General features: G+C 35.0%; 1 protein-coding gene across 2 annotated transcripts in view; it reads left to right on the top strand.

Annotated features, from left to right (window-relative positions):
* PIK3C2G (phosphatidylinositol-4-phosphate 3-kinase catalytic subunit type 2 gamma) overlaps positions 1-21,877 on the top strand; it is a 200,105-nt gene that overhangs the window by 48,412 nt on the left and 129,816 nt on the right. For both annotated transcript variants that reach the window (XM_052668620.1, XM_052668619.1), the window contains exons 11-15: positions 975-1,170; positions 4,495-4,617; positions 11,845-11,976; positions 17,895-18,009; positions 19,731-19,861. In XM_052668620.1, the coding sequence (XP_052524580.1) occupies positions 975-1,170; positions 4,495-4,617; positions 11,845-11,976; positions 17,895-18,009; positions 19,731-19,861 (697 nt within the window). The remainder of the gene's footprint in view (positions 1-974; positions 1,171-4,494; positions 4,618-11,844; positions 11,977-17,894; positions 18,010-19,730; positions 19,862-21,877) is intronic.

Below are 21,877 nucleotides of genomic sequence, written 5' to 3'. Positions count from 1 at the left end.
GACCAGAAAAGAATGGCATAAGGTGATGAGAGTACGTCCTTGATCACATAGAAAGCTGGGAGATATAGGGAGGGGAAAAGGAGAATTTTGGATATTTCTTTTGGAAGACAAATCACCTTGATCCTGGAACGGTATAAAGTTCTCTGGCACTTTCTTCTTCAAACTGTCCCTTGCCTGAGAAATAAGAGTGCTTGTACCAGCTCTCTTCACTCGATGGAGGCTGCCAGAGCTGGGGATTTTAATTTACAATGGCAATCAGATAGTCCCTAGCTGCTCCAGAAATGCAGAGAGGGAAGATGGATACAAGCCAGTAACTGCAGAAAAAGAGCACTGCAGACTCATGCCAAAGGAAATAGCATAAATAAAAGTGAAATATAATTGAGGGTACAGCCTGCATTTGATGTATCTGTGTAGATACATCTTTCAGTGTCTATCACTGTGGAATGTTTTGACCAATACATGACCATCTGAATGCTATATCTGATTGTGGCTGTTATTATATATATTTTTATGAGTTGTTTATCTGTATTTGCAATAGCTTTATAGTCTTAAAAGCTAACCAGTGCCTTTGCTCCTTTCTACTGCAACATTGCTATTTCCCTTGAACTAAGTAGCTATGTAGCTGCAGAAATTTCAAGATGCTTACAGAATATAAATCTTTCTAGTGCAAAAATTAACAGACTGAAATGATGTATCTGAAGCACACACTAACTTGCTGTAGTTTAAAAGGCTTACTCTGAAAATGCCTTAATTTGAAGGCACTGTAATGAAAGACTGCTAATGATACACCAGAAATGAGCTAAGGCTGGTTTCAGAAGCACAGATGGCTAATTGGCTTCAGTTGGTAGGTTATGTCATTTAAATTAAATTTTATTAGGAAGCATTTCAAAGCCATAACTGATGGTTTAAGATAAACATGCTTTATCACAAGTGACCTATTTCTAACCTTTCTTTGTTTCTTTCTCTCCTCTTAGCATTAATGGAAGCTGCTGTGACAGAGCTCTCCATGGCCATCTCTCATCTCATCCATGTATACAGCAGCAGCTTTGATATGGATTTTCAGGTTGCCAACATACCTAGAAGCCCTCCCCGTGCAGACATCAGTCTTGATTCCCAGCTCAGCTTCACTGTTTATGCAGCTCATAACATTCCTGAAGCCTGGGTGAACAGGTGGGAGAAAATCCAGCAACAGTTCACAAGAAGGGTGGTGCCTCATCTCTCCTAATCACATGTTTTTCATAGGTGCTAGCTAACATCTGTTGCTTTGGCAGTACTTCAGTATGAATGTTAAAGGCTGAGTGAGTGCATCTCCACCATTTTTATAGCATAAAGAGCACTTATGTAATCTGATCAGAAGTCCCCCATGTTTCATTCAGGAGAATCAAAGAGGTCTTAGCTGGTTACCCCAACCAATATGGACGTATGGTAACAAGCAAGGTCATCATGTTGAACTTGATGGGTATGTGAACAAACAATTGTGTCTCTGACTTGCTCAGAGAGGCAAAGAAAAGTGTTTGCACTTCATGCCAAGAGTTTGGATTGGAGCTTTCTATAGCCTTCACAGTACAAATGAGTGGAAGTGTTACTAAGCTAATCAGAGGGATGCTTGCTTGAACCCAATCTGAACGAGATTTTATCGGTAATTTTTGTTCCTTGTATATTCAAACAACATTACTTGGCTAAGCATATGCACTGACAAGCCCTACTGTGATAAAAATCAGCAGAGTTTATGGGTCAAAGTATACCATGTATTTTCATCTAGCAGAGGAAAGAAAAAAAAAAAAAGAGACAACTTTTAACAAAAAGCTGATTGAAATATTTTCTTCTGCACTTTTTTGTTTTGTTTGTTTCGTTCAAATAAGTTGTCTCTTCAAATAGATGCTTTTCCCCTGTAAAACTGGTGTTCTCCTTTTGCCACTCCAGTGCAGTCTGGTATTATTATTTTTATGAGTGAAAATGCTATTCTACAAGTGTTTTGTTATTACTTTCCCTTTCCTCCCACTCCACCTTGATTTCCAAATGACCGATTAAAAAGCAATGGGATCATTTGCATTAGACTGTGAACAAGAAAATGTACTATATCACATTAAAAGTAATTACCAATTAAATAAAAATCTGAGAGATTTACATTTGTTGAGGTAATAAATGGAAAACTATAATCACTATCCTGATATTGCAGATGGTTATACCATTCCCACTGCATTTTGTTTTACCGATGAAATGTGAAATTACATATGGCCTAAAATGCCACTGATGACTTGAACACTATATTCAAGCATGTGAAAATGAGGATCTCTCTTCCTTCTTAATCTCCTCTTCCAATCTTTCTAATACTTGTAACATGAGTTTCTTAACATAGACTGCAGTCCATTTCACCTACTTTCCTCAGATACTTTTACTAACTTCATTCATAGCGCATTCCTCCTCCTTATTTTCCACATTGCATGATTGTATGCTGGCTTTTTCCCAGCACTTCATTTTCCATTTATATATATATAGAGAGAGAGAGTATGAATTTAAGTGCTCCGAAAATAATGCTTACTACTTTATTATGTTAGTCTGCAACATCAGAGATAGATATTGGTGGTATGGCAGTAGAGGCTGAACTTTCTCACCAATATTCTGCTACATTTTGTTGCTGTGTATCAGATGGCAGCAGAGGGGCAGTCAGACATGGGAGTATGTATGATGCAATGGTGTGTCATTGAATTCCTCCATGTGGACAAAAATAGTACCCACTGACTTTATTGATACTTGCTGAATGTTTGTGAAGACCAAATAGTTGATATGAGTGCAATGTGGTGATGGGTATATGTCTCTTGTTCATTGCTCACAAAAATGCATAGCTAATGGTTGTGATTATGTTGAAAAATCATTCTTTGTAACTGAGGAAGTGCCTCATCAAGTAGCTTTATTGTGCTCTTTGAACCTGTTGTTGTTTCCATGGAAATAAATAGGTGCATTATATTTGGAGCAAGCCAGTATGTTAGAATTCTGACATCTCTTACAACTTGTCTCATTGTTTATCCAGACATACAAATTTGTGATAAATGATATTTTTTTCTAATCATTTGGGATAAGAGGGAGGGTCTTGTGTTTTACGTAATCATTTCAGTGTCTCACCAAATCCCTCTGGAGCTCCTTTTTGTAGATTGGTACTTTATCAATTTTTATATTCATGCTTACAATTTCTCATTTCAATCTTACTTCTTTAAAAAGGTAGTTGGAGACCTTATAAATTGTAAAACCAATTACCTTTCTGTACTGTATTTTTGTTTCTAGTTTCTTTTTTATCAGTTTTTTGTTTTGGCTCATATAGATCCCAATCAGATATTTACTATTTGATGCCAATGACATAATGTTTTGCTGCGTTTGTTTCTACACCCCTCAAATTCATATTGCTATCTATATCAGGATGATATGAAGTTATCTTTGGGACAAGACTAGATTTCCCTGCATTTGAATTCGTAGGGAGGGAGGATACCTAGGCAAAATATTGTATGAAGAAATACAATGTGTTGAAATGTGAATACTCTGAACTTAACATTGTGTAAGCATTAATCTTTTTAGGATTAGTGTTTATGGCATATAAACCAGGGATGTATCAGGGATTAAGCAATCCTTAATCACTTTATTGTATTAAAATTCATTATTTCCTTCACTATACTGCAATTGTTGGTAGTGTTTGGACTCTAGAGGGAAGATGCCATATTTAAGAGCTCAAGCATTTCCTGCACTTGTGAGGTAATTTTTTCTTTTCTTTGCATAAATACCTCAAAAGAACTACAGATTGTTAAAGAAAAAGAAGAAAGAGAAAAGGCACATCTGCTACAATAATTATAACAATTATTACAATGTTCTGGAAAAGATCAGCAATGATGCTTGTAAATAAAGCTAAGCCAGGCACTGTTAATCTGCAAATGCTTTAAACTTGCTTTCATCATTCCTGCACAGAACATGGTCTACTGCTCAGCATGGCAATTTTCCATAGGAAGATCTGGAAGTTACAAGATGAATTAAGGACACAGAACTAACAGATAGTTGGAGACTTGAATTACACTAGTCAGACAAATATGTGACAAATGCCAACACAGATGTCTTTAACGCATCTGCTATAATGAATGTATAGATTCCCTGAAGTATTATCCTGCGGGTTTTTTTGTTTTCTTTTCTTTATAGTTTTCTTACAGATTGGGTAAAGTATAAGTGAAGTTCCACTAATGACTGAACTTATATGATGAGAAAGTTGCAACACCTCACACCTTTTGCCTAAACTTCCATTGACTGCCATAAAGAAAAATAAATAAGGATTACATGTCTTAAGCACTTTCTTGAGCTCTATTTTTTTAAAATTAAACGTTAAATCTGATTTGTCATTTTAATTCTATTTGCATGTAAGAATGGATCTTCATAAGTTTCTGAACAGTTAACTCTGAATTTACTGTGCTGGAAATTACATTGTAATTATTTTTTTTCCCCTTTTTTCCTTTATAGATACAAACTTTTATCTTTTTCCTGTTTACTAACATATGCTGGGAAGACAATATGTCAAGTGAAGATTTGCAGAAATATACCTGTTAGAAAATCCTTCTTTTTCCTGACAGACTGGAATGAGAAGTAAGTTTTTATCTATGCTTTTCTGAAGATTTTACAAACTTAATATCAATTTGAAACAAACAAACAAACAAGCAAAGTCACATCTTTATTATTGATCTTCTGTGCAAATTAAATCCATAGAATTCAGAGAAATTTAGAGAGGTGGGAGCGGGAAAGGAATGTGATAGCCAGAGAGAGAAGTAGTGCTGGACTAAGGTTAGTCTAAGAATAAACTAAAATACGCAGGCCTGAGAATAGATTTTGTTCAGCTATTCACTGGGAGAATGCTGAAACTGAAAGGAGATACAAAAGGCCTTATTTCAGTTCTCATGAAGACTTTGCACTTCGGATTCACTTCTAGTAGATATGAAATCCAGCTTGAGAACCTGTTGTAAAATTTTTTTGATTCTTTATTTAGAAGGAACCTGATTGTGTTGATTTTCATATAAAAAGGATCTGCAGACTAGGTTTTAAATTGAAGTCCGTTAGTTTGAGTCTAGAATTCTTAAGTAGAGGCTGTCAGCTGCCTGTCTTGTGCCTGTCTGCTTTGAGGAAATTAACTCCATTTAAAAGCAGGACTCACACTTAAATAACATTCACTTAAGGCAATGAACTGACATAAAAGTCATACTTGCAATAGATGGAAGAGAGAAGTAGACGGGTTTTTGGGTTTTGTTTTTACGTCCCTGCGAATGACATTTTTATTTATAGTCTTTCAATTTTTTTTTAATGTTTTACATTACCATTTACTTTATTCTGAATCTGAAAGAAGCTTTATTACATTGTGATTGAATAAAGACTAAGATTCAAGACTAAGACCCGAAAGGGGTTTTGTTACCTTATAATTGAATACAAAGTGTTCGATTCATAAGTTTGATTGCCTCACTCTAAGACATATAACAGCTTGAAACTGGTAAAATGAAACAAGTTTCATCTCAAACCCACTGCACTTCTATCTTAATGGAAGTTTGTGCAGGCTTTTTACTCAATGCTTCTAAACAGATGTGGGATATTTAATATGTATGCCCTATAGTTAAGAAACAAAATGGGTGCATTTCTGCTACTAATATAATTAGTTCTTTTAGGACCTAACATCTTTGATGATAACTCAGTTGAGTCCAGAGAGTTTGTGATGAACCATCAGTCCTTTGAAGGAATGGTTATCTTTGTGTTGAAGATGTTGGATCATTCTCATTTGCGCTGTAGGAATTTTCACATTGCGCAGGTTATGATACATATGGGCAGATACAAAACTAAATTGTAGGGGAACTACATTGTTTATGAGTATTTTTGGCTTCCAAAAGGTGGCTGACTTATTTCTAGGATGCGTCTCATAGAACCTCTCTATAAAACAAGATATAAAATGACAGCAAAGAAATAAGTTCTTCACCCATGATTGAAACTTCACCTTTCTTCAATTTCTATGAAAATATGCAGAAATCATATGGAAGCTTCAGCATTTCTGTTCAAACCTCCCTTTCTTCAAAGTCTGTATGAAATTCAGTCAAAGAATGTCTTGGAAAAACAGTTAACTACACATACCAAATACTTCTATAGGTAGTTGTGAGAAGAAGTTAACACCATAAACAAGATACAGAATTGCATGAAACTTAATAAGAGGCCTGCTCCAGAAGCAATGCTTCCTGTTTTATTATGTTGGCCCACAACATCAGAGGAAGATGTTGGAGGCATGGCAGTTCAACCTTTCCATCAATTGCATTTTGTTGCTGTGTGACAGATGGCAGCAGAGGGATAGTTGGTCAGAATGGTATCTAACATGAAGTGTCTATGAAGGAAAGATGTATAACTGAATTCTTCCCTGTGGGAAACATGACACCCATTGACTTTCATTGACATATGCTGAATGTTTATGGAGACCAAACAGTGGATGTGAGCACAGTGAAGTTGTGGGTGGTGTGTTTAAGTAGTGGTGACAGCAATGTGGAAGACAAGCTACATTCAAAAACGGCCTTATATAGCTGTCACACCCTGAGATGAAGAGTATCTTAATCAACTCATCTGTGCAAATTGGTTTATTATGGCCGGGGAACTGTGTACAAAGCTAAATATTGGTTTAAATGTGTTGGAAATGATGGTGGTAACGTTGAAATGTTGCAGAGTTTGTGCCAGGTGAGTCCCATGAATGCTCACGCAGGAACAGAATGAAAATTGTATGCACGTATGTCAGGATCTCTTGAACCAGTATGAGGTGGAAGGTGATATTTGAATTGCATAATTACTGGTGATGAGATGAGGTGTCACTGCTATGATTCAAAGTTGCAGTCTGTGGAGTGGTAACTTGAAATTTTCCCATTAAAGAAAAAGTTCAAGACACAGCCATCAGCCGGGAAAGTGATGTTCACCATGTTTTGGAGTTGGAAAGGGTGATCCTTCTGATTTTTTGCAACCTGGGCAAACCTTCCACTCTGATCACTACAGCATAATGCTGTCTAAGCTGAAGTCTCACATTTTGAAAGTCAATCAAGTGAAGATCACCTTTCTCTTATAACATACTAACACCAGGCCCCATACTAGTTTGAAGATTGTGGAGTACGTTGCCAACCTTGGCTGGACTGTCCTACCACACTCACTGTGTAGTCTGGATTTGGTGCCTTCTGACATCTATCTGCTTGTGCTGATGAAAGATGAACTGTATAAGCAATATTTTCCTACCAATTATGCTGTCATTGCAGCTGTGAAACAGTGGGTCATTTCCACTGGTGCTGACTTTTGTGAGCATGGCATGCAGGCTCTTGTTCATCAATAATGAAGTCTATGGACTTTTTTTATAGTTCCTTGAATTTCAAAAATCATTTTCAAAATTTGAATCAATTCATTCAATCAAATCAAATTAATTACAAATTACAAAATCAAATAAGTCTAGCAGGCTTTTCTGTGTTTCCTTCAATCATGAACATGTATACCACCTGTTTGGCCCATATTTGTGTAAGCCTTAAATCATGAGGGCAAAGTTCTTGGACCGAATGAGATCCAGAAGCAAAGGCTGAGAGTCTAGGCAGACAGAAGTGACATTATTTTAGTATGCTTTATTTTGTATCTGGAACTGGTTTTTGCAAACAACAGTTATTTTTTAATCAGAATGCAAAGGTCAATTGGGATATTTTACACCAGCTAATAGTGTTACAGCTAGATTTTTCCCTCCTGTCTTTGAGTCACTAGAATATTCCTTGCTTACCAGGATAGATTTTATTCAGAATTGGATGCTTATTTAGTACATATTCCTTCTCTGTATCTAACAAAACACTTCAATCAAATGTTTTCACATAAAGAAAAGTGCTGACTTCTGTACTCAGTTGTACTTAACACAGTATGATTTTGATATTTTTTATGAATGTTAGTGAGGATATGATGCCAGCAGGTGTTTTCATTATGATGATATATAAAAGGAAGGAATTGTTTTTTTTTTCCATCTGTTTTTTGTTTTTAAATGTGAAATACTTGTCATAATGGGAAATTCTGTTGTTTGGGTTTTGTTGGCTTCTTTTTTTTTTTTTTTTTTTTTTTTGTTTGTTTGTTTGTTATTGGTGCTGATAACCCTCTAATAAAGAAGGAACAAACAGCGCCAAACTTGACAAAATAATCATTATATTCAGTTTTCTGAAACACAGAGAGAAGGAACAGTAAATGTGGTATTGCGTTGTTATTGAAGGTGTTATGTACCTAACTTGCAGAAGTTTAAAGCATACTGAAGAACAGGCTGGTTTGTCTTTCATACAATAATACATGCATAGAAAAACTCATTATTACTTTTTTGTAAGATACAGTCTGGAACAGATTAAAAATAGTGTATTTTAATGAAATAAGTATTACCACAGTTGTTCATATATGTCATGAATTGGCCCCCGTTTATTATTGTAGAAAGTCTGCATCACTAAAAACTGTCACCCATCTGTGTTTACTCTTGGTTATATTTTAGCTGTAAAGTCACTTTCTGAAAGAGAAGGGAATATGTTCACATAAAAATTTAAGAGAAGACGAGATTTTTTTTTTTTGCAAGATGTTTTGTCCTGAATTGTAAAGTGCTACTTTCATTGAAACCCATATGCTATTTCCTGAAATGAAACTGAAATGAAAATGCAGATGGTAGATGGCCATCAGGAAGAGGCTCCATTAGAATAGGAAGTCAGATATTCACTATAGAGTTAGAGATCAATCAGGATAAAAAATGAATCTACTTAATTGAAAACTGATTTTTCCTAAACAAGACAGAGAAATGGAGAGTGGTGCTTTGATGATTAGGAGCCCAGGGACATTGTTTTAACAAACAAACAAACAAACAAAGATATAAGATTTGCTATATTTGTTGGTATTCATTTATTTAGTTTGTGTTTTACACTGCTTTATCCAATTGGTGTTTGAACTTGGTAGGTTTGTGTTTAAATATTATCTTCTGATGAAGTCGTTTATCATCTCCAATAGAATGCCCTCAGATTTAAATTGTTTGATTCCTAAGAAGGTTGCCTCACATAGCATTTTTGTTGTTGCTGTTTGTCCTTTTTTAGGATTCTGTTCTTTGTTTTGTAATCTCTGTGTTTGAAAAATGAGTATCACTTCAGTGCAAAATTTGAACAGACTGATACTGTCTAGCACATAATGAACAAAGTCCCAAATTTCCCTGTTTCTTTTCACATCAGCTTCATTTTTAAATGCATGAAGCCTCTCCAGAATTTCCTTCCTTTTTTTCCTTTGCTGGCTGCTCTTCATGTCTTCATTCTACCACCTCCTCTTTTTTTCCATCCTCCGTAATTTATGTTAAACCTATAGACATAAAATGTGGAATTAGCATTAAGCCTACCATTCATCACCTCAGATATTTTCTTGGCTTTGGATTTCTTTTTCCCCATATTGTGTTTGGCTTGTATGTTTAGTTTATATTCTCCCTGGGCAAAGCCCTAGTTGCCTCAGAGCTTTCAGTGTTGTGTGCTCTTATGATGTTAGGGCCTTAGCCTTTGAAACCAGCTGTATAACATTACTTAACATCTGTAAACAGCACTTTCTCAGTTAGTAGCTTCTTTGTTCTTCTCAACTACTGCTGAAATTGATCATCCACAAAGTGTCTTGTTTCTGGCCACCTTTCCATTTCCTCTTTCCTCTTATCGGCCTTGTATCGGCCTCATGCAGTCAGAAATTATAATGCCAACTGAGTGAGCTTAGGCATCATTAAAACTAGTATAAATATTCCCTTTCCCTGTATATCATATATCACTGAAAGAAAATTTTTGGCCTTGTTTAAGTCTTGGGATGCCTAACTCTTACTTAAATCTCCAAGTTTTTTTCTTCATCTGTGTACATCTGGTAGTGCTATATCTTGTGTCCTAGGGAATCTCTGACAAGTGTTTGCTTTCTGCAAGGAAAAGGGTATTGAGAAGTTTATTTCACTTCTTCACATTCACAAATAGTGCTAACAAATTTCTATATTAGAAAACGCGTGGCTTTTCTTTTTCCTTCCACAGAAAATTTTAATCATGCTGTGAAGCTATAAATAGAGACATGTGGGAAGATAGTTGAGAACTGCTTCTCAAACCTATTTGTGTTAATTACAAATGATGGGAAATTGCTGTCTTGCTTTTTTACTCAGATGGACATATGCAAATTTGGATAATTTCCAAAATATTTTAGATTCATCTGAAATCTTGACACTAATGCTAATTTAGAGTACTTAAGAGTTTTAGCAAAAACATCTTCTTTGTAACAGTAACTCCTCAGTGCATTCAAGCAAACTTTCCTGGAATCAATAGAATTTTGACAGATTTTGAGTGAAATGAGTAGGATCAAAATCTTGTTTAAATTGAACATTACACTCTTATCTTGTCTCATTTCTGCTGCTCACAATCCTTATTTTTTCAGGCTACTATATTTTTAATACTAATTTCTACATTTATTTACTGTATCATTTTTTAAAAATGATGAAAGTTGAATTGTTTCCCTTTTAGATTGAATATGAAAATCACAGAATCATAGAATGGCCTGGGTTGAAAAGGACCACAATTATCATCTAGTTTCAACCCCCTGCTGTGTGCAGGGTCACCAACCAGCAGACCAGGCTGCCCAGAGCCACATCCAGCCTGGCCTTGAATGCCTCCAGGGATGGGGCATTCACAGCCTCCTTGGGCAACCTGTTCCAGTGCGTCACCACCCTCTCTGTGGAAAAACTTCCTTCTGATATCTAACCTAAACCTCCCCTGTCTCAGTTTAGAACCATTCCCCCTTGTTTTATCACTATCCACCCTCGTAAACACTCTTTCCCTCTCCTGATTATATGCCCCTTTCATGAATTGGAAGACCACACACAATATTAAATAATATTACATCAATTTTTATTCTGGTTTGTTTTAACTCGAGTTTATGCAGACGTTTTGTTTTCTTGACATTTTTGCTGTCAACACAAAAATAATTCTTTTAGCCCTTAGCTCCTTGATTTTGTTTATATAAAAAAAAAAGAAAAAGAAAAAAAAAAGTAACAAATCTCATTTTATGCTTGAGAAGTTTAAATTTTTTAACTTAAAAACCATCTACCACAGATATTCTCTTCAGGAAAAAGGAAATAAAATTTTGCACATGTCTGATTAATATCATATGTGATTCTACCATGTAGCATGAAAGTATCTCATTTATTACAATTGCTCTAAATTATGTTTGTAAATTGGTCATATAATCATATATATGTACAAATTGAATGACCAATCAAGTTTATTAGTAATCAATACGAAGCTGAGAAGAACACTCATGTACTAGAATTTTCTCATTAAAAATCATGAATTACTCATTTCTTTTACAACAAATTCTGCTTTTAAATTGTGCCTGAGAAATGCCACTCCACAGACATACACATAAACAAGAATGATTATCATACTTTACTTACAAAACATCTCATAGTTCTTAGTAGTAGTGTTTACTTCTGAAGACGCAAGCCAGCAAATTATTTGTTTACAATTCATGCTCAGGGAATGCTAGCACTGAAATAGCCCTCCACTGATAAATTAATACTATGCAAGATTTTAACTAGGGTTCTATGCTTCTTAAGTACTATCATGCAAGTTAGTGGCTGACAATACTTTACATGTGTGGCTGGTGTATTGAAGGGACCTATCAGTTACATTTTCCTTCACAACTGCCCTCCTGTAATTTATAGTTTGATATATGTGTTTAGGAATCCAGAGAAATGTGAAAAGATGTTACTTGTAACAAAACTAGATTTCTTCTTCTTTTTCCATTATTTTATTTTAGAATCAACTTTCCTCTACGGATAAAGGCTCTTCCAAGGGAAACGATGCTGACAATAAAACTACTTGGACTAAACAGTGCTTCTAAAACCACAGAGGTGCTTGGCTGGACATGTTGCCCATTGTATCAAAAAGAGTAAGTTCATTTTCATATGACGGTTAGTGAAAACACCATTCCTGAATAGTGTTACGCTCAGCTTGGGAAGAATACAAAAAGAAAGAAACACTAATTTCAAAACCTGGCTGACACTTACAATAAAATGCTCTTGATGTGCCTGTAAGAGCTCCACCCATAAGCTTTTCTTTCTTTTCAATACCTTGTTTTTGAACCTGGCTTGTGTAACTGTTTAATAAAGTAAAATTCATTTGGCCTGCTGAAAATCCATACTGAAATCTATTTCGTAGCTTTTCAAAATCTTTCCCACCATAACTTCCTGTTCACAATTGTGTGGGGTTTTTTTTCAGTTTGCTTTCCCTTCTCACTCCCATTCATTCTGCTTGGAGTTGGACAGGCAGTAATGTCTACAATGATCCCCTTTTAATCTACAGACAATTTAAGAAGCTTTCTTTTCTTTTTTAACCTCTTCATTCTACACATAGCATACTGTGATTTAACAATGCTTGTAGGCTTGAGTGTAGTGATGCATAAACCGTCATCTAAGATAAATTTTCTGCCTTACCATAAATATATTTTAATAGCACTGAGAAATCCAAGTTTAGATCAATCCATTATGATGATACTTAATTTTTATTTAGATTCATTGAGATATCTGAGTTTAGATCTATTACAATAAGTTATTTTTATTTGTCCCTTAGTCCTGCATGCCATAAAGTAAGATACACAACAGCAGACTAACTAAATGCATAGCTGCTCAAGTTGAGCAATAGATGAATATGTTCAAGCCCTACAAGCTTCTAAATAAGCATCTGTCTCTTATAGCTCTATAGCTATAGCTCTTTCCTCAACTTGAGCTATCTTTATCTACTTTCACATGTTGTGGTAGCTGCCATTAAAAACAAAACCAACCAAACAAAAAACCACAATTGATTGCATTTAGGCATTTACTATGTTAGGAAGGACCTTGGGTTCTATTGAACTTCTAGGCCAAGAGGCTTAAAACAGTAGACAGTAATTTAGACTTGGCTAGAGGTTTTTTCATATTTTCAGGAAAAAATTCAAGATTGCTGCATTAAAGAAAGGAGATCATTCTTTGACTGAATGATTAGAGGTCTTAGCTTGAATGAAAGCTTTCTATATGTTTCTTTCTATGAATCAAATCTCTTCTGCAAGGATTTCTTAGGCATTTTATTCAGTGTTTTTATTGATCTTTCATTAGGCTACTTGCAAGAAAAGCACATCACTCACCATCATTGTGTGTGCCTTTGAACTTGTTTTGCATATCTCTGCTATTCTGATGCTTAGAATGAAAAGGTACAGGGTACTATCTTAGTTGATAAGCTACCTGAAGATAAAGTGCTAACATGCCCTGAGCCCCAGCAAGCTAATGTGTGCTTAGTACACAGAAACAGAATATTAGCATGGTCACTTAACTGGGATTATTATTATTTATTTTTTTTTACCACTTTTCAGCATTTAAGTTCCAAATTAATGATATTTGAAAGTCCCCATTTCCCCATATTATGTATGTTGTAATGCCTACCTTCAGAGCAAGCATACCGATTTTCATTAGATAGATCTCCAAATCACCCAGGCAATTTCAGAACTCACCGGAAAATGGCTCCGTTGTTTCAAAGTACACACAATCAGCACAATGAAGGGGATACAGGGTTAGTTTCTTTTAATCTGCTGTATAATTGTACAGGTCATTGCTGAAATGACCCTTCAAAGCAGAAATAAAAGTTGAGTTGTTGGGTTTGGAATAATTTAGGAATAGATTGTTCAGTCAGTTTGCTATGTCACTTATAGCAATAATTAACATGAAGAAGCCTAAGTAATTTTTCCTCTTTTAGCCAATCACAACTCCATTCTCTATTATTTGAATTTATATACTGATTTAAAAATAAATGGAGTACTGAAACTCCTGAAATGTGAAACTTGAAATTCAGCCTGCTTTTCCTTTTTCTTGGAAGAGATGAATTTTTTTTTTTTTTTTTTTAATTTTTTTTTTTTCTAAACTAGCTCTCAAGGTTAATGACTTAGAGAGCAGCAAGATTAAAATTATTAGATGATTCTTAATAATTCTTAATTATTCTTAATAATTCTTAATGCTATCAATTAACTAAACTCTGTTCCCTCATGCTTGAAATGCAAGTAGATTTTGATTCGTTTCAGCAAGATACTTCTTAACATGAAAGTATATACCAAGAAAATGTTTGCACCTGTAGTTCCATACTAATGTGTTAAGAGTATCTTGTATTATTGTGAAGATTATGGTATTAGGATCAATAAATGAACAAATTCTGTAAACACGCATAAAAAGATTAAATGAATCTACCCAGGAAATCTCTAACAAAACTTTCCTGACTTGGAAAATACCACTTCCTCAAACAAATACTTTTCTTAGAGATGAATTTAAGTTTTTGAAAATATCTTAACAGATACTCAGGTCTAGGATTAATAAGGGAAAGGACACAAATAAGCTCTTTGAAGAAGCTGGTAGCTGATATTTGCCTGGGTCATCACACATCCTTCTTTAAGTCCTTGTCCTAGTTTGTCACAGAGGCATTCTTCTCAGGACCAGAAAAGATTAGAAAAGACCACTCTATGTTCTTTTCAAGCACTTTTAAAATGTTTATTTGTTTTTTATAAACACTGGGGAAGGAAAATAAATTTCAATTCTTTTAAAAATACATTTCCTGATTTCTGTCCCATTATAATCTATTCTGGTTAAAAACAAAGGAATCCTGTTCAAGTTGTCTGTAGATTATGTTAAAAAGAACAGGAAAAAAGAATTGTGATCACTTTGGGATAATTCTCCAACATTTAATCTGCACAAGTTCATCTTTTTCTAGAAGCATGGAGAACTGCTCATGCTTTTGGGTAGGACCATGTTAATGTACCTTTACAGATGAAGAAGCTATAGCTGTTCTCTGCGATTTTAGCACTCCATTTCTACAAGGAAAACACTAAGTAGAAAGTATGAGAAAAATATATTTAAAGCTACAAACATAAAGTTGGGGATAATTAAATTGTTTTTACACTGTATTTGGTCCTCTTTTTTCTTGGTATATCCAGTCTAAACAGTAACTCCACTCTAATTTTACAGTTATTTGAGAATGAAATCAGTAATAACACCTTGTTCAGCTAGGTGATCTTCTGCATCCACATTTCTTATCTTTAGCAGGTAGTCAGTGTTAGTATCAGTAGGTCAGTGTCAGTAAGGTCATTGATATCAAGCAATCTCAGGCTAAGGAGGCAGCTGAGAAAATGTTTCCAAACCAGAGTGCTACATTTCCATTCCTTCATGTCATAAAAATGTTTTGTCTCTTAGACTGAATAATTTGGTGATCCAGAGCTAATTTGCAAATCAGGAATCTGATATGTGGGGAAATATGAGAGTTTTAGTGTCTCCTTGCTGCCCATTGCCCTGAGTTCACTGATTCTAACAGCACTATTTATTTTGCATTGGTATTTCCAAATCAGATAGAACAAGCAACAAAATTTTCCTCTTGGTGGGTGTGGTGAATGAGGTCTCCACCAATGTGAGTTCAGGACATGAGGTTGATTTTGTAAGGTAGAGTAATAACTGGTGCTGTCCTTACATCTCAGTGTTCTCTGCTGCTGAAATAAGATTGGAGGTTTATTTTTGCTGCTGTCATAGAGAAAAACTGGAAATTTTTATAATTCCAGAGCTTTTCATCTGCTTTGGTTTTGTATGAGGACTTAAACAAACAGTGGCAGACACAGAGAAGCTTTTTTTATTGACCTTCTGATGTAATTTATGCTGAAGAGAACTTTTGTTCTTCTTTTTTGCATGGAAGCCATCATCTGTGACTTTAATTGTCTTTGACTTTGCACTGTCTTCACTTTATAGATGAGAGAACTATATTGAGTCACCTATCTGAGCTCACCAGCAGGCAAAGATAGCAGATCAGTAAAGGTTCTGAGGATCCTGAACACTGTCCTTCCTTTATCTTTTCCTCCTTCTAAAAATAATTATATTCTTTGTAACTGTTTCATCAACAGAGTTCTTAGTTATTGTTTGATTTTTATGTCCGAAAGTGGAATATTATCTGCGGAGTACATGGAGTTTCCTGAAGATTACTGTCTCTCAAAATATACGATCTTTCAGTTGTTGATGCCTATTCACATGTTTTTAAAATACTCCCTGTTTTTAACAAATAGCCTTAGTTTAAAGTATGTTTCACTGTGTAATATACTCACTTACACATAGAAAATTAGCATACTTTGTATGCATGCTATAAATATCTGTTCCTAAACTAGTTCATTTTTTCTTAGGAGCTGTTAAGCTAAATAGTATGGAGGTGAGGTCCTTGGTTTTACTCATAGTCCTTTCATCTGCTTTAATGTATAAACAGTTTTAGAGAATCAATGATACAGTACTTTCTTTCGTTCTTCTCCTGTTGAGAAATGGAGAAGTACATCTGCAGATTCTTTACCTTCCAGGACAGTCTTTAGACACATACACACTGTGTGCAAATGAGCTGAGATAATGAGCTCAGGAAACGTCTCAGTTAGGCACACAGAAATTATCCTTGATTGTATTTACCTACATGGACTTCAAAGTTTCCCAGTAAAAAAATATACGGTATGGATTCTTTAAAATCTTTCCTAATTTCAGAGAACAACATAAGTGATTAGCAGAAAAGAGAACTCAAATGATAATTTGGTCTTCGTGTTCATTCACTTCTCATCTACTCTCTCTAACGAGGTCAGTTAGTTCAAATTATGTTGTAAATACCTGTCCACAAGGGAATGGGCAAAGGGCTATTCATTTAACATAGGTCATCTAAGCAAGCATCACAGGAAGATAGCTTTGAACCTCCTTTGATCACTTCCACATTTACCTCAGTGAAAGACTTCACAGCACAAACTTTTTCCCCAACTAATATCACATCAGAGTTCCTTTTTCTGCCTCCCTTCCTCCACACATTAAACCTTCAGCTGCAAAAGAAACTTTAGAAAATGATTTTGTCTTTAATCCTCCTGAGTGATGTTCTCACAATAAATCAAAATGTTTGCACTTACAGCATCAGTAGCTTCAGAAGTGAAAAACAAAAATTAGTCCTAACCTCAAAACTCATCTGCCTGTCTGGGTGTTTCTGTTAGATTTGACAGAAGAGAATCTAGTCCATTCTCTTATGGTTTTACTGGCTGGGCAGTCTGTGGTATAAAAGTGGTAAAAATTTTCAGTAGAAAAATAAATGTTAAACATAATCATATTTATGAATGTATCCTAATTGTTAAGATGTAGACAAATTAGAGGGTACATCCAATGTACTACACTTTATTCAGGTGCTGCATTCTTTATTTGAGTGGATTAGTCATGATTAGAATTTACACCTGAATTTTCTCATTTTATTCAAGTTTTCTAGAATGAAAATCGTTCTGGTTTTCTTATCTACCGACTACATGTATGCCTATTTCTGGTAGGGCTTTATTGTGCATGTAGGGCTCAAATAGGTATTTCAAACCATAATATTTTATCTGTCCAAAAAACAAGTGCAGCAGGTGTAATACAAATGATCTCACTCAAATCCTTACAGCTTTTTGGAGACTAACATCATACCCCCTTTTCTCCACCATCTATATATCAGCAGGGTTGATGGTGGTTGCAGTAGGTGGTCACAGGATTCTTCTTCCTCTAGAATAAGTGTACACTGCCTTCCACTTTTTCCACCTCATTTGCAGCATAATCCCTCCAACTAAACAGATACCATTATGGCACTGAGACCCTCCATACACAACCACTACCTTGGTTATATCTGTATTAGTTGCATAATGTAAAGGTTTGTTCTCCTTTCTCTCGTCCTTTAAGCTATCCAGGTCCATGGTTTTTGATGTAATTTCAGTAAACCCAGTTCACCTTACATCCGGTAATGAGGCAGTATTTCTGTTTGTGTCCATTGCAGGCAGCTCATTCATGGAACTGTGCTACTTAACATGAAGTTGTACAGTATGCTTCCAGCAGCAATGATTACCCCAGGCATCTGTAGTGTTGATGCACCAACATCAGTAACATTGCAGGTAAGAAAATGAAAAAGCCAATGAAAAGTGTTTTTTTCCAGCAAAGTGCAAAAAATAGGATTTTTCCCGCAGCTCATCGGGACATCAAAAATTGAAAATGCTATTTCCATTATAGCTGCTCAGAGAGAGCATGTTAATCTTTATGGATAGAAAAATATAATGCTGCATAGTGTATGCTAATTTTTACATCACATACCACCTCTGAGGACCACAGAAGGTTTTCGTAGAATTTTTTATTCATAAAATTTTTATTCCAAAAATACTTTGACAAAAATTGCTGACTTCTTACCTGACTTGCAGCTGCCTTTTCAGGTCTGAACTTTTGTTCCATGTACTATTGAACTGCATGCTATTATAAGTGTAACATACAACTTGCAATAAGCATGAAGGACTTATAAAGGAAGTAGCTACAAGGAAGTTGTCAGTAAGCATCAGTAAAACTCTATCTCCATGACTACATGCCGACAATCCACCAACTCCAAGCAGAATAGTGCTCCCAATACTGAAAATGCAGTAAGTCTGCCTGGATGTTTCGTCATATTTCGAAGCTGAACAAAGCAATTGGATACCTCAAAAGAAAATCAAATTGTTTTCTGTATTAAAAAGCTGAAACAACTGTTAGCAAATGGCTTGTAATAGTAGATAATATGGATAAATGAGGCTGGCCTAAAATTTCCTGGTTTTAATGGACAGGGGATTTTCTTGTCTGAAGAATTCAGTCCAAGAAAGTGCCTTAGAATAGCTCTCTCTATTAATAATAAAGGAAGTCAAGTTAGTAAATGAATGCTCATTTATAATTTGTCTCTGCTAAAAGAAGCAGGACAGGAGGGTCTCCCATTTTTTCCCTTTCAGTATCGGTTCTCATATAAGTAACAGTGTCATGATTTTGAACATAACGTAAATAGTGCCATAAGGATTGCTTTTCTGATATGGCCAAGATGAGATTTACATTTTCTAGGGCATAACTTCGCTAGCATTTGACAAACGATGCATATTAAATACATACACATATATGAAATAGATAGATAAAAAATGATGATGTGAGTTAGCAAGCCAAAATGTGATGTGCAAATTTAGCTGGATTTTAAGGAGCTACCTGAATTTTCAGCTGACTGTATTCAGATCACTAAATACCACAAACTTCTTAATTTTGGTAGAATGTTTTCTTTCTCTGCATCTTAAAAACATTCTAAATTTCTAATGTCTATATGGAAGTGCAAAGAATGAAAAAAATTGTAGATGCTGTACAATGTATAAGTAGTTGATCATAAGGAACTGACATGAGGAACTTGATTCTTCTATCTTACACTGGAAAGTGCATGTTAGAATTATCCCTATATTTATGGAAAAATAAATCTGTAATAATAGAAACTTTTCATTTAAGACCCACCTAATTAAAAAACAAGAGGGGAGGAAAGAAAGTAAAAACAACTTCAGCCTTCTAAACATAGTGAAATAGACTAGATGAAATTTTCCCAGGAAAGTCAGAGACAAAGATGCCACTGATTCTTGTGGGCTGACTTTATCAATAACATATTTAGGTAATATGCTGCATGCAGAAAGCATCCTCTTTTCTCTCTCATATTTTGTATGCTTCCTGTACAAATCGACTATGACATTTATTAACTGTTCTAGCAGAATACATATCGCTAATAAGAGTTCAGATTTTCTCTCTCTTTCTCTCTCTCACTTTTTTCTTTTTTTTTTTTTTTTTAATAAAGATTGAATTTCCTGAAACTGATTTGGAGTTCATTAACCCTGAACCTGAAGAGAGAAGAGATGATCTTGAAGAGCCAACTGAAGAGTGCCTGAAGCATATTGCAAGACTATCACAGGCACATTCTCTCCTGCTGTAAGTTGTACCTGACTAGTCCTGATCTATTGATCACAATTAAATATATCCAATACTTCAGAAACAAAATTTTTCTCTGAAGGAGCCTAGCAGGATTGATTTCAGGAACAGCACCTCTAAATGTGAGAATAGATCAGCAAAGCCTAAATAAGCTCCTGGAGATGGCAGTGTGTTTTACTAGTTTAGAAAACTGTTCTTTTTACCTTTCTCTTGTTACGTCTTTTCAACTCATTGAGGGAAGTAACTAATTTTTTATTCAAAAGATAAGATCTTCAGGTGATACAGTATGTCTATATTAGTATTATTAAGCAAACCTTTAATTTGTTGAAAATCATCATCCTTTATTAACACTATATAGAGGTTAAATAGCATGTAACCATTAAAAATGTGTACAAAGTTCTTTCTAAGCAAAGGAGTAAATATACAAAGTTCAGCATCAAACAGAAGGCACATGGAAACAAAACCAATTATAGTGTATATAGTGAAGAAGATAAGTATGCTCAGATATACGTAAGTTACATAATAAGTTAAGATTATGTACTATATAATTTTATATATAATCCATGTGAAATTAGGAGCAGAAATACTTATAGAAAGTCATTATGCCAGTCACAGTTAATTATGTGAATCAAATGTCAAAAGATGCATTAGTTTTACAGTGACTAAATAACTTCTCTCCCAGTCTGATATGATGCATCTGTTAAAAAACTTTTCAATTCTCTTTCCTTTTTCTTTCTTCCTTTTATTTTAATCAAGCAATATATTTAATGAACCATAAAACCACAGAATATTCAAACTAGGGATTTTCAGTGACAGAAGTATATCAACTATCAATAAATGGAAGAGAATACTTCTTTAAGCAGACAGTGGTGAATCCCTGCTACTGTGGAGCTGTGGAGGTAGACAATGCCATTGGATCCATAAATCTATCCAAAGATTCATGGCTAATGTGTTCGTAAATGGCTCTTATACAAGACCAGGCAAACATAGAGCCTATTGTATCCTTAGTGCAACAATTTTGTATTCTGTGGGTGCATGAAGGGAGGAAACCACTGCAAATGGCCAGGCTGGCATCCTCTGTGTAAGTTGCATCTCTAGCTGCCACTGTTGGGGCAAAACACTGAGTGAGAAATAGACCGATGACCTGATCTGAGATGACATGTCTTAAATTTTAAAGGAAGAAAATGAGATCATGGTCATTTATGATGATTCACAGAACTAATAGTGTCATTCTGAAATGGCTTTTTTTTTTTTTTCTGGCTTTATCATATTTACATTACCCTCTGTGGCTTTCTTCACTCCCATCCCTTTCCTGGAGTTACTCTTACAGAATGTTATGCTGTAACATACAGTATACTTTACTATTCATTGAATTATTTAAGAAGTTCATTACAGGTTGTGTAGTACTTTCAGGAGGTACAAATTCTTTTTCCATCTTGGAATTTTGCAAATCGTTGGCACAAGTGGCTGCTGCTAAGACTACGATAAGTGCAATAACCTTCTTGGAGGATGAGGAATGGTAGTCCTTGTTTTTTTTTCACAACTTGTTTTCATCTCATGAACAAACTGGTTTACCAAATAAATTGTCAAGTTGAAGAGTTGCTTTTTTGGGGGTTTTAATGAAGGAAGAGTTCATCTTTATTAAGTGATTTCTGATCAAGAAAAATCTGTGAGCCAGAATTTTTTGTTATATCAATATCAGAGGGATTCTTTTTACCTCCCTCAGTAAAGATGGAGTTTGATTAAAATTTGTAAAACTCTTTGTTGCCACAAAATCTCAAGTTGTCTTTCTTCCTTGTTTTCATAGGTCAAATAAAGTTGGTAAATCTAGGTAACCTTTCAGGGGCAAAATGTATGATGATGCTCCAGGCCTACAAGTTTCAGATATGATTCTGAAATAAAAAGTTATCTGTGGATGGAACACACAAGAAACCACCCTCAGGCTGTCAGGATCCCTCTAGTCATTCTTCTGAAAGCAGATAAGAGAGTGGACAGAAAATGTTCTAAACTCTGTGG

The sequence above is a fragment of the Tympanuchus pallidicinctus genome, unplaced genomic scaffold (genome assembly GCF_026119805.1).
Source record: "Tympanuchus pallidicinctus isolate F22 unplaced genomic scaffold, pur_lepc_1.0 scaffold8, whole genome shotgun sequence".
NCBI lineage: Eukaryota > Metazoa > Chordata > Aves > Galliformes > Phasianidae > Tympanuchus > Tympanuchus pallidicinctus.
This window is presented reverse-complemented; position numbering and strand designations above follow the sequence as displayed.